Source organism: Homarus americanus, unplaced genomic scaffold, assembly GCF_018991925.1.
Source record: "Homarus americanus isolate GMGI-L3 unplaced genomic scaffold, GMGI_Hamer_2.0 scaffold46130, whole genome shotgun sequence".
Taxonomy (NCBI): Eukaryota; Metazoa; Arthropoda; class Malacostraca; order Decapoda; family Nephropidae; genus Homarus; species Homarus americanus.
The window spans coordinates 5,379-19,144 of record NW_024735711.1 but is presented as its reverse complement, the minus strand read 5'-3'; the positions used below and the strand labels follow the sequence as shown (position 1 = coordinate 19,144).

The 13,766-nt window shown below is 45.7% G+C and overlaps 1 protein-coding gene across 1 annotated transcript; it reads left to right on the top strand.

Moving 5' to 3' along the window:
- Positions 1-1,341: 1,341 nt before the first annotated feature.
- Positions 1,342-11,675, top strand: LOC121871613 (regulator of G-protein signaling 2-like). Its single transcript, XM_042374027.1, has 4 exons — positions 1,342-1,875; positions 4,468-4,592; positions 7,149-7,312; positions 9,913-11,675. The coding sequence occupies exons 1-4, from the start codon at positions 1,775-1,777 to the stop codon at positions 10,105-10,107; spliced, it is 585 nt and encodes a 194-aa protein (XP_042229961.1). The 5' UTR covers positions 1,342-1,774; the 3' UTR covers positions 10,108-11,675.
- Positions 11,676-13,766: the final 2,091 nt, after the last annotated feature.

Genomic DNA, 13,766 nt, shown 5'->3' with positions numbered 1-13,766 from the left:
GGCACCTGATATATACTGTAAAGTAAACCAATTGTGAAGAAAACTGTGGTCAGTAGTAACTGTCTCCACCAGCCTCAATGGGGTAACCCCAAGCGTGAGAGAGGACCTTCCCGCCACCAGCTACTGTCCCCCTGAACTTCCCAACTCTTGCAAGATGACTTATTATTGACCTTTGGCAACATCCCTGATCACACAGTCACGAGGGAGGTCGTCACAACTCCTAACCTAGGATAGTTTATGAGGTTAATGAAGGAGTGAGGTTGTTGAATTAGTTACCCTGATCTTACCCTGACGGCTTAGCAACACCCTCCCCGTATGAACGCCACGGGCTTACTGATCTTCTCTGGGCCGGTCCGGGCCGAGCCGGCCCGGACCGTTGCTGCTGCGCCGCTTGTCTTGTTGGACTGGGGTAGGAGAGGGGGGGTGAGAAGTAGGAGGGACAGAAGGGGCAAGAGGGAGAGAGGGGGGTAGGAACACTCAGACAGTGCTAGTTGAGTCGATCACGGGTTACATCTGCTTGGCGTGTACTTGGCCCTATGGTAATTCCTCCCCCATAATAAGATAAGCGGAGGAAGAAAGGGAGGTGGGAGGTGGGGGGGGGGTGAACCTGAGGATATCCGGGAGGCTGTGTGTTTGCTTGAAATTTCATCACTTCATAACCAGCGTATTTTTTCTTAACACTCCTCGGTGTCCTTGATCAGTTACTTATCCTGGGTTATCCACCTCACCTTCCTTTTGTTTACCTCATATTGATGTGTTTATTATCTATCGCCTCCCTCCTTCCCTCACTATGGTGTGGATGAGGACAGGAACCTCACAGTTAGGGCTAGATGTCATTCACTGCTTACATGACGAAGTTCACTCAACAGTAATTAATTCATAACTTTTGCTTGATTTAGTTGTCTTTAGTTCGCCATTATGAGACGCGTCGCTTACCTCCCCAAACTCCCACCGGATAGCGAGATACATAGAAGATAAAGTAAATTATATCACCAAGTAAGTTTACATTGGCTCGTCATGTGCATAGACAGTGAAAATATATAAACAGTGAGGATAAGACCAAGACAAGTGTTAAAATATTATTTTTATTGAGAGAATCAATTGTTTAATGTTTCTTTGTCGCTCACAAGTTGATGTCTTCTCTCACAGCTCCCCCATGCTGTTGTTAACTCATTTCTACTTGTTAACGGGTTCATTATTTATTTACTGGTGATCTACTGGTGAGAAGTAGTTGAGAGCAGAGCACTGAGAGAAAGAAGTGGAGGGAGGGAATGAGGGAGGCATGCGTGTGTGTGGGTGCGCGCGCGTATGCAAGCCGGGTCTATTTAGATGGGCCGCGGTGGGTTGCTCCTCAGACCAGGTCCGAGCGCCACAAGAGGAAGACCTCAATCCACTCTAATGCTCGAAGCTTATACTTAACCCAACGTCCAGTTGAGTTTATCCCAGTGTGTAACAACAAGTTTATCTGAATGGAAACAAGAAGACAGGAACTCTGATAAGTCTTAGGTGCGAACATCAACTGTAGTGCAAACGTCAACTGACCGTCCACCTACATCATCGCTACTGAGACAGTTTAATACAGTGATTTACTGAACACTTTAGTGGCCTGCAAGACAAAGGTGACCACCTTCACGAACAAGTCTAGAAAAAGACTGTTTGTGGTGTCAACATCTCGAGGACTCTACCAACGCCTACCAACCCCCTCTCCTCCTCCTCCCTTCTTCCCCACCTCCTTCAGTAGTGGCTGGTACGCCTAGCCTGTAGAAGTAGCATCATGATTGCCACTGATCTTCGACGGGAGTCCCTCAAGGCTACAAAGAACGTCCTCGGCTCCCTCAACTCTGCCATCGCGGACTCACTCGCCCACGGCAAACGGTAATATAACATACACCTCCCGTTGACGATGGTGCCAACTGTGTTTAAGGGTTGTCTGTGAGAGTGAAGTAGTGCCAATTTTGTGTGAAGGTTTTCTGTTTGAGTGAGATAGTGGCACCGAGTCTCTATAGCTGTGAGATAGTGCCAAGTGTACAGTGCCTCCGTGTAAGGATAAAGTTTGTCTGCCAAGTGTGTTTAGTCCAGTGTGTCGGCAGACTGCCAAAATTATAAGAGTCAGACAGTGTGTGTGTGTGTGTGTGTGTGTGTGTGTGTGTTTGCGTGTGTGTGTGTTTGCGTGTGTTCCCTTGACTTTGTTTTCGTGCACTAGGGCAAGAAGGTGAGCGCATTGAGAGCAGCGTCGTGTTGTTGATGGTGGTAAAGGGTTGGCTAAGACCCAGCTGAGAGAGAGAGAGAGAGAGATGAAGGGGATGGGGTTAAAGTTTATACTACATCTTGTCCTTGATATCGTAAACGTCCCCCACATGTTTCTTAATGACCCCTCCTCCTCCTCCTTGTGTTAATTGTTACTGTTGGTGTAGAATTTATGAACAGATTTACCTTGTCATCTTAATTTAGTGTGATCTTCACTTGTTTTCCGTTGCCAGTAAATATATATATATACACATTTATAAAGACTAGAACAGAAATACTCTTTAGGTAAAATGTCACTAGTGGTTACACTTTACGAGAAATTTATTTTCACTGTTTACAAAAGAACTGGTGAAGACTAGTAGTATAATCACCTGGATGTTGACGTATACATAATTAGTAATGATCAGTTAAGCCACTCGGCCAGGTGTACAGGTAAAGTGTGGAGGGGGGGAGGGTTGGCTGCCCGGTCGACCCCCACCCCACCCCACCCCACCCCTCCTGCACACATTACGTCATATAAGCTGATATTACGATACAAGTCACACGCAGCCGTATCTGGTGTCGTGGTTTCTTTTTGTGTGATACTGTGTGTTTGTTGAGTCGCCAAGATTAACCAAATGTCTCTCTTCTTACACCAGGAAGCAAACTACTACACGCGTTTGTAGTTCGTAAATTTTGTTACATCTTGTAGAATAAAGTTAGGTAGTTAGTAACCTCACAACATACTACAGAATATAACTACGTCTCTAACAACTACCACAGCTTAAAACCACAACATTAGTCTTTGTTTTGACCGTAAATACTGAGTTTACGGTGTTTAATGTCCTCACAACACTGCCGCCTGTCAAACAAGCTCTTAGCTGTTAATTGCATCACCTGAAGATTAGGCCCACCTCCAGCTTATCACACCTGAAAATTAACCACCTTAATGATACCTGGTGGGATTAAGTCAGGTAAGATGACTCGAACCATTGGAGGACCTAGGGGGTGTGGGTGCGGGTGGGGGTGCGGGTGGGGACGGGGTGCAAGGAAGCGGGTTTGTGGCTGGTGACGTATGCGTGACGTCACCAGCCACTGCCGTGTCACCCCGAACACACGCACACTGAGGGAGAGTTTGACGTAAAGGATTTTTGTGTGGATTCGTAACACGAGATGGAGAGAGAGAGAGAGAGATTCCTGGTGTTCTGTAGGGTGAGACGGTGGTCTAACCCTCCCTGTCTCTCGCCCCCCCTCTCTCCCCTTCCCAACTCTCACCTGCATTCCAGAAATCCTATCCTCTACTCTCAACTTTCTCAACTTTTTTCTCACACTTTCTCTCCCTTACTTTCTTTCTGTCTCCATCTGTCGAACTTTCCTCTTTCTGATCGTCTCTATCTTCATTTTTCTCCTCTCTCTCTCTAAGGAGGTCCGGCTGTGGATCACATCTGTGGCGGTGAGGAGCATCTCGCCAACCTCATCTGCCCTGATCCCGAACCTCTCTGTTCATAACACGATGGAGATAATCAAAATATTAATAACAGTAGCTACTACCACCACTTCTACCACCACCACCACCACTACTACTACTACTACTACTACTACTACTACTACTACTACTACTACTACTACCACCACCGATATTAGACACAATACAGTAATATCTACGTGTTAATTATATCCTAACGAGATAAACTGTTCTAGACACGTGTAAAGAATTGTATCACATTACCAGCTGTGGCTTTCAAAACATCCTCCACACACACACATACACACACACACACACACACACATACACACACACACACACACACACACACACACACACACTACACACACACACACACACACACACACACACACATCACCCTCCCTGCGTCATGACTACAGAGAGGTGGCTACATCCTGTCACGCTCTCCCTCCCCCATGACACTTGTGACAGTAGTTTCAATATCTTTTACTGTCATATTATACATACTAAACGCCTCCCAGTTACTTTCTTTCTAATACTTCTTATGACAATATTTCTATGATTCTCTCTCTCTCTCTCTCTTCATTTCTTATCCTATTTACTAAAAATGTTTGGGACTTCTGCATCCTCTATTGACATACTGTTGTCATATCCTGCACACACACACACACACACACACCATTATCATTATATCACGTTAAATTATCATCTATTTGACCTGTTCTAACATTATTTATGACCTCTTGTGACCTGTATTTTTCTTCTTCCCGCAGGAGTGACATGCGGCTAAGACTCGGTTGGCTGCGGCGTCGTGGTGAGGCTCAAGTCAGTGTCCGACCTCAACCTGAAGAAGTACAGGGGTGGGCAGAGAGTTTCCACAACCTCATGGCCTCAAAATGTAAGTCTCCCCGGCCTCTTTGTGTTGCTTCCTGGAGGTGGAGAGAGAGAGAGAGAGAGACAGACAGAGAGAGAGAGAGAGAGAGAGGGAGGGAGGGAGGGAGGGAGGGAGGGAGGAGGGGGGTTCTCTCTACATTACCTCATCATATATTTAACTCTCCTCTTTCGTTAATGCCTTCTGAGTTATTAGTGTTATCTTGGTATCTGCTCTGGTTATGTTTGAGTTATGATCACAATTAGGAGTTCTTCCTCTTAGGATTGGGGGATTATAATGGTTAAGATTAGGGATTGTGGGGGATTAGGGGATTTTTTTTTTAATGAAGTTGTTTGTTCTGAGTAGGATTTATGGATATTTAGATGTTGTTATTTATTCGGTGTAGGGAATGAACAGGGAGAGAAGAGGAATGAATGGGGGGAGGAGGGATGGAGAGAAGAGGAAGGAAGAGGGGGGGAGAGGGAGGGAAAGAAGGGGGGAGAGATTAATAAGGAGGTCCACAGGGAAACATTAAATACACACACGTGGGTTACTCGACACAGGAACCTTGTATAGCTAAAGGAAGTTGAGGGCCGCTGAAATCTCCCTCCTCCCTCTTCTGTCCCTCGTGTGTTGAAACTGACGGAGTGATGGAAGGGAAGGTCTTAATTGAAGTCGATTTCAAGGTTCCAAGGTTACACGTGGACACACTTTAACTTGAGAGTATTGGGGGAGGGTGGAGGGGACGTCTTCAGGTGTAATTCCTCTTTTAACTCCTTTCACGAACCGATGGACTGGCTCCCTGGTTGACTTTTATGATGCCCTGAACACTCCTCTCGCCTTTACGGTTCTATTTTAAGTCGACGTGTGTGTGTGTGTGTTAATAGATTTTGTTTTCTATCTACGCGTAATTAGAGTCAGTGTAGTCATCTTATTTATTAAATCTTTATTACCGCCAAGACTCTTAATTAGGGACTGTTGTTGTGCCGGGTTACTTCCTCTTGCGTCTCGGTCAGTGCCACGGGTCATACGGTGGCACCCGCAGTTATAAGCACTCCCAGTAGGCGCGGCACCATAGAGAACGGTAGGAGGGGGAGAGACGGGGCGGGGGGGGGGTTGAAGGTCATGGAGGAAAAGAACGTCTCTGGCTCCTGGTGGCTCTGAGCAAACACGCTGATCTCTCCCGGGTAAAAGAGATTAGTTAATTAGTCTCTTAGTAGATGACAGATAATGGCTCTTGTTGATTATAAAACTAAATCATTCTAAGGGTATATCTGCCTTCCATACTGGGGAAATTCTCTTCTTCCTTCTCCCTCATTCCCTTGGACGATGGGGTGAGGTAGATTATGTAATTCTTGTCCTGAGAGGGGGAGGGGAGGTGTTAGGGGGGGAGGGGAGGTGTTAGGGGGAGGGGAGGTGGGGAGGAAAAACTCATGAGAGATAAATGGGACTGCTGGAATTTGGCAGGAGGGACCACCAGCACGCGATGTGGTGGACTTTGCTCGTGGTATAATTGGCCAAAATTTGCGACGCATTCCACCTTCCTGAGATTGTTGGTGTTGGTCCAACCTTGAGGAGGGGAAGGCGAGTATTAGCAGCACTAGTACCACCCTCCCCCCCTCCCCTCCACCAATCATGTCCATAATTAGCTCCACCTAAAATTCTAAAATACCTTAAACTATTCGGGCTATTGGCTGATATTTTCCAGGTATCGCCCGCGTTCATCCTTCATAGTTCCGACACTCATCAAAGAGGCTTCTCATAACCTAAAGTAAACAGCGTCAGTGATTTATACACGAGACCGTTTTGTCCCGTAGATCCTTGGCAACATGATTTTGGCAGCTGAGAGTTGCGAAAATAGCGTGAGTGGAGGTACAAGGGTTTTGGTGGTGGCCAGGTGGTGGTACTCGAAGTGTGGCCAGGGTGAGGCGTAAAGCACCTACAAGGACGAGGGAGGGAGGGAGGGAGGGAGTGACAGGGTGACAACAACGCCTTTCATGTTGTAAGGTTGTGTGTAGGCTGGCCGCTGTGACGTCTTGTGTGGGGGATGGAAGGTGTGGGGGATGGAAGGTGTGGGGGATGGAAGGTGTGGGGGATGGTGGAAGGTTGGATAAAAAAAAGAGATCTTGACAGTGATTTTATAATTCACACACACACACACACACACACACACACACATTCTAATTTTAGGTCTTGTGTGATTAGATATGGAAAGACCTACGACAACCATTACGTCACGAGTCATTAATCAGGAAACTGGAGGAGGTGAGGGAGAATAGGGAGGTAACGAGGGGGAGATGAAGGAATGTTTAAGGACCTTTAGGTTTAATTATTATGTAATATTCAAAGAGCAGATATCTCTCTCTCTCTCTCTCTCTCTCTCTCTCTCTCTCTCCACACACTTATATAATATCTTTCTCCTTACGTAACCTCTTCAATCTCCCTCCTAAAGAAAAAAAGATAGCCAATCAAAACACTGTAAACTATCTTAACCAATCAAAATACCAACCCAACCTAGTCTAAGCCAACCAGCTGAAAGAAGAGTTGACACACACTAACCAGTACGTTTTTCTCCTTCTCCAGACGGCCAGGCACTCTTCAAGGCCTTCCTCCAGCGAGAGTTTAGCGAAGAGAATGTGGAATTCTGGCTAGCTGTAGAAGACTTCAGGAAGACACGGGCGGCCAAGATGACTTCTAAAGCCACCAAGATCCATTCTGACTACGTGGCGGTCCAGTCCCCTAAGGAGGTAAGCTATCTTGCCCTTATATTTTTGCCCTTTAAGCTGTATTGACCCTCCCCCCTCCTGTCTGTATTGCTCCATTCCCTGTCTGCCTTGCCCGTCTGTATTGCCCCTCGTCTGTCTTGCCCCTTGTCACACGTTGGTAAGTTTTCATGTTATGGTCACTAAGTTGCTCTGTGTAGTAGCTTGGGTACAGTGATTTATGCTTTGGACGCTGTATACATGGACATACATACATACATACATACATACATACATACATACATACTCGTGTACAAACAATAGTTATACATGAATGTTAGCACGCACATACACACACAACACTACTACACAAAGAGGTAGTAATACTGACTCATACAATAACAGTAATACAGACAGACAGAGAGACAGACAGACAGACAGACAGATAGACAGTAAAGAGAACATAAAGCGTATTACCTTTTTTAAATGCAAGAGGTAAGCCCATTGACCCTTTTATTCTCCAACACCCAATGAACCTGCAGCTCGTCCACGTTCCTCCCTCACTCCGTCTCTGCTTCCTACCCTCCCTGCCCCTCCACCTCCCTCCCATCCTGGCCAACCCTGGATGTTGACGTAACACTTAGAGAACGTGAGACAGGACCCCTCCCCCCCACCCCCCCACACCCCACCCCCCCTAAAAAAAACATGAGATACAAAGGTTAAATTATCTCTGGGGGGCGTGGTAAGAGGAAGAGATAATCTTGTGTCTCTCTTTGTATCTCTCTCTCTCTCTGTGGTGGGCGGGATATAATCCGGCATGTCTCTCTCACATTGTCAGATTCTCGTTATCTAGTCCAACATCCGTCATCAAAAGTTTCTAGACTGTAAATGTGTATGTTATCTATTAGTAATTCTTCCTTCCTCCTTCCTCTTTTTGTTCTATCCCTCATCCCACCCCACCCCCATCCCTCTCTCCGTCCCATCTTCCTCCCATCCATTCTCTCCCTTCCTCCTTCCATCGTTCCCTTCACATACATTACCATCTCATCGCATATACAGCGACTCTTAATCTTCACAGTGCGTAGGTCAGGGAGAGAAGAGGCAGGTAGAGTCTCAGTGCAATTATGATGCCATTTAAAGTCATGTTGATATCGTTTTTTAACATCACCAATTAGGAGGAAAATATTAACTTCCTCGTCTATCAAAAATGGTGTCAAAGATGCACTGAGACTCTACCTTCATAAGATGGAGGTTGGTTAATTATCGCTTAAGAGGAAGAATTTGTTTATACAATTCTTAGGAAGGTGGAGGAGTAGGCAGGCCATGTGGTGGTGGTGGTTTAGCTGCCGTGAACAAGATCGATAGCTCTCCCGGCTGGGTGGCTGTGTTGTCATAGCGACGGGGCGGTGAGAGGTGGAGGTAGGGAGAGAGAGGTGCACGGGGAAAGCGTGAAAGGTGCAAGAGGAGCGGTGCAGGAAGAGAGGGATGTAGGGAAGGGGGGGGGGGTAGATGCAAGGTGGAGGGGGGGGCAGAGGTTTATGGGGAGGTGGTGACAGGTGTGTTAGAGGTGGTAGGTGTAGGTGGGGGAGGTGTGTGTGTGTGGGGTAGAGTTTTACTACTAACCCACAACATTTCCCGAACCTAACCTGACACACCTCCACCTCCTCTACAGTAGAGAAGGAGGAGGCAAGAGGAAGTAGAGATACAAGAGGTGTAGGTCAGGAGGTAGACAGGTGTACTAGGTCGTCAGGTGACAGGTGTGCATAATTTAACTCGAATCCCATTGTTGTCTTGTAGGTGAATAACAAACAATAGAATGACAAGTAAATGAGGAGAAATAAAAGGATACACGAATGTAAATGGATAGATAAATGAAGAAGGATAGAGAGAAATATCAACAATAAACGAATATAAACAACAGAACGAAAGAGGGATAAGGGTCGTAGATGAGAAGAAGAGGCGTACGGCAGCAGTTTCCTAGGGCAGGGGGACGAATCTATAACCTTTAAGCTGGGTAAAGGTCAGAGTGCCACACCGGGTTCACCACGCGTTCCAACTACCTCCTTCCCATCCTAACCACCCATCCCTCGTAGGAACCTCCACGATTCATCTCTGTCTCTGTCTGTCTCCTGCGTTAGTGAATTTCTTGGCTTTATCTCTCTGTAGATACTTTATATCTCTTTCTCTCGACATTTCCTGTCTTTGTTATCTTCCATTACTTCTTTTATCTTTCTGTTTCCTGTGTTCGTTTACTTATACATTTTATTACATCTAAACTGACCCCTCCAGTAACCCTCCCACACCTATGTCAACCCCCCATCATGGCCCCAGTAGCCACCTGTCAAAACTCCCATGCAAAGTGTTTGGGTTCCAAGAGAGACATGAGTTGTGACGTTGGTTAATGACGCATTTCCTTCATAATGGCCGCTATGACCAACCATTTTTAATTAGGTGTGATTACTCCACATTTGAGGACGTTAACACAATACTACAGTAGGTTACATACAGCTGCTGTTTTAAGGCCACTTCTTTATATTATACAGCAGCGTCCAGGTTTTAAGTACAGTAGTTAGTGATGATAATTTTAATGAAGAGAAAGAAAACATTGGCTCACAAAACTAACATGTTGTTCTTCTTCTCTCCAGATAAACCTGGACCCCGGTACCCGAGCCCAGATCGCCAAATCTCTCGACTGCCCTGATAAGTACATCTTCGACGCGGCGCAGAAGAGAGTCCAGGCACTGATGGAGTCTGATGCATACTTACGGTTCCTTCAGTCTGAACTGTACAAGGAGCTCCTCCACCCAGAATCCTCACCCTCTAACCCCGAGACGTTATAGGGCCTTCTTGAGGAAATGTCGCTTATCTCTGAGGAGGACCTTGACCAGCAGTCGTCGTCGTCTTTACATACACCATCGAGGTGATGAGTTATGGGACCAGGTTGTTCTCCGGCAGCTACAGCAGCTACTTGAGGCCTCTTGAGTGACTAGTCGAGTCCTGGCCTCGTCAAAGGTTGCGGCCGTGCTGCCCACGTCATCATTCCTGTGTGCAGTTAGCGTGTGGAAGCGGTTGCTGATGTGTGGATGATGTGGAACAACATAAGTTATTATTAAACTCGAAGTTCAGTGATATTCTTATTAAATTTGATGTATTTAATAATTTATGATATTTTTTTGTATATTTATTTGGTGAAAAATATTCTTGTATGGGAAGTTATATTTGTAAATCTTATTAAGAAAAGTTTTGAAAAAATTATGTTATCTGTTACCTGAACGCTTCCCAGTCTTAATTTAGTGAGGCAAGTGTTGATAATGTTATGATGATAAAACTACCAAGTACTGTGAAAATATACACACGATGGACGTACGTCACTGTTACCGTTGTACGTGTTGTACTCTACTTGGTGGAGCACTGGCAGGGGCCGGAACACCAGTGTCCGTGGATGACACTCAGCCCCGGGCTCTGGTGTTCCTTGCCTGTCACGCTCTCTTCCCTTCCCCCCTAGGCCGCCAGCACCACGGCGGCCACCCTGACTGTGATACCCGGCCGGGCACTGGCGTGGGCCTGTGTGGACGTAGCTAGTCATGGTGAGGCCCAGAGCGGTTCGGGCCCACCACAGGCCCGGGGCACCACTGTTGTACCCTTGAGCCAACCTCTGTACCAAAGACTTTTCTAAGAAACTGTGTCAGTAAGCTTGAATCGAGCTCCGAATGTGTAATATATTTCTTATTATATTTTGTAGTGGTAAATTGATGCTACCTTGTTCTACAAGTCAGATTATGTATGCGTATTTTCCGCATGATTCGTACTGGAGCGGCCATGGCCAAGTTCCCGAGTGTCAAGACATGTACGAATGGGCTGAACATCTGCCCAGGCAGCAGCGGTCACTTAGGCCGACACCTGCGCCTACAGCTGTTACTCAACGCCCATGTGGGCGTCCAGCTACACTTGTTTACCACCCCCAAACCTCAGTTTCATGAGGAATCAGTGTTCATGCGTGATACGCAGCTTTGTTGTACCGTAGGTTGCAGATAGCAACTCACCAGCGTCGGAAAGCTTTTAGACGTCTCCAGGGACCTGACTCATGTAGGTCCTGCTGGTAGACACCATGCTTTAAAGACTTAATTTATTGATTAAGTTATTGATACTGTTAAGCTTAAGATGACCATTGTAACCTTTGGAGGGAGGCGCGCGGGCGTGTAGGGAGGCGTGGGGTGTAGTGATGGTAACACACACCCCCGCCGCCCACAGCCCGCACCACCTGTCCACACATGGTAATGATAGATGTTACCAAATGTTGATCACATTCCACAACCCGTCATAAAGTACCTCTGATATGGTGAATGATTATATTTTATTTAATCAAGTTTGACTGTCGAATGTTGAGATTCATGCCCCCCCCCACTGCACCTATGCACTATCATACCCCCCGTGCACTATCATACCCCCCGTGCACTATCATACCCCTCCCGTGCACTATCATACCCCTCCCGTGCACCATCTATGACAGTATGTGGTTCACCCGCGACCCTCACCAGGTAGTCAACACCTTGTTACCAACCTGCCCGTGTAGATAGTGTAAGCCCTGTACAAATCTTGTGAATTAATGACAAGTAATATAGTTTAATTAATAAACACTTACGATATATAATCCCTGTGTTTTATATAACCCTTTTGTAAACCCAAACATTTATCATTTGATTTTACAGGATAATGCCACACACCTCAAACTAAAAGGCCAAATAAGGCCAAATCACAACCTGATACAATGTTACCAATATGTATATACTTTACTGCATTATGTCATAAAAATCATCGTTGTAGGTAGTAGGCAACTACCAAACAGGGAGGTACTACCGCCTGGGAAGATATTGGAAGCATAATGTATTGTCTAATGGTAGACCCTGCTGCCATATGGCATCAAACAAATTGTGACCAAGTCCCAGGTTGCTGATTGACTTTTTGCCTCATTTGCACACAATTGTCGGGTCTCTTACTTTGACAACACAACATATATATTGGTTCTTACTCTTGATATTTTTGCTTTGTCATTAAACAAGCTGAAGATTTTCGGAATAACTTTGAAATCCTTCCACAGTTGATTCCTTTGATAACAGATAATAAAATATTGAGAGTTTATTTTGTACGTTACTTTTCACATTTGTAACGTGAAAATTTATGTTCAACTACCGCATTACTTAATAGCAAACAACAAGCATGGTAGGATGAATAGCCGGTGTTCGGCTTAACAGTAGTTTGCCTTTTGTTTGGGTCCAACTCCAACAGGTGGAGGGAGGCGGGCATTGAATGCTGCACAGGTCAGGTCGGTGGTGCAGGCCCAACACCTCCCTTCATTTAATTTAGCATATATCCTGGCTCATATCAGGAGCTATGGACCCTGGCAGCTGAGTGAGGAACAGTACAGCTTATGACGATCAAAGTGACGGTTGGCGAAGCGGCGACGGAAGACATAGTGGCGATAGAGAACTACGGAAGAGATGAGGATCGAGTGACGACCAGCTGGGTGGTGACGAAAGGGACAGTGTCGATTGGAAGTGACGGTTGGAGGAACGGTAGAAGAAGAGACAGTGACGATTGGTAGTGACGGTGGGTAGAGCGATAATGGAAAGAACAGTGGCGATTGGAGGTGGTGATTGTAGGAGTGGCGACTGGACGGGACAGGACAATCCGGAGTAGTGACGTGCGTGGATGGATTCGGTGTAAGAGAACAGAATCGAGTGTGAAGGACTCTTGTCATATCTTGTTATTGTTTTGTGGAAAATTTTATTGATAATTGAAAATCGTTAAAAACTTAAATGTTACTCCTGTTATTGACTTGGCAGGCTTTGTGTACTGGAAGGTTCGTGAAATACTGAACAAAGGAGAACGAGTGGGAAAAGTGAATTGATTTCGGTGAAAGTTTAGGGCATAAGGGAGAAGCACTTCAGTAATCTGTTCAGAAAAGGGTGAAAGAGAAGAGCGAGATAGTGAGAGGGAAGTGGAACGAGAGAGAGAATTATGCCAGGATAAAGAGAAATTAACAGAATTGAAAAGGAAGGAACAAGAAAGAATATTGGAAATATTAAGACTGAGGAGTGACCCCGGCAGTAGCAACGATGAAGAGGCTACTAGGGCAGAACAGAGTGAGGATATAGACTACAGAGGGACACAGGACGTTCTTCAGCAACAGTAAGAAGGGATCTTGTAGAAAGGCATCAGTTTACCGAATTAATGTTTTCATTATTAATTTTTAATTTTGCCACTTACAGCTGGCCGCTGTTTATTGGGCACCCCGCACTCATCCTGTGAAGTAGCGCAGAAGGATTACAGAGTCGAGTTCACAAAGGGTCAATTTACGGGTAACTAGCCCCCTTGGTCAGGATATTATGGGCATTGAATGTTAAGAGTATTTCAAATAAATTTTGTTTAGTTCTATACATAAAGGGTAACTTATTCACAGCTGCATGAGTACAGGAGTGTGAGGCAGTATGTCTGACTG

What these genes read in the sequence shown, in the direction of transcription:
- LOC121871613 (XM_042374027.1), top strand. Translation starts at nt 1,775, where the DNA reads ATGATTGCCACTGATCTTCGACGGGAGTCCCTCAAGGCTACAAAGAAC. An exon ending in TCACTCGCCCACGGCAAACG is followed by an intron (nt 1,876 to 4,467) that starts GTAATATAACAT and finishes TTCTTCCCGCAG; the next exon opens with GAGTGACATGCGGCTAAGAC. An exon ending in CGGTCCAGTCCCCTAAGGAG is followed by an intron (nt 7,313 to 9,912) that starts GTAAGCTATCTT and finishes TCTTCTCTCCAG; the next exon opens with ATAAACCTGGACCCCGGTAC.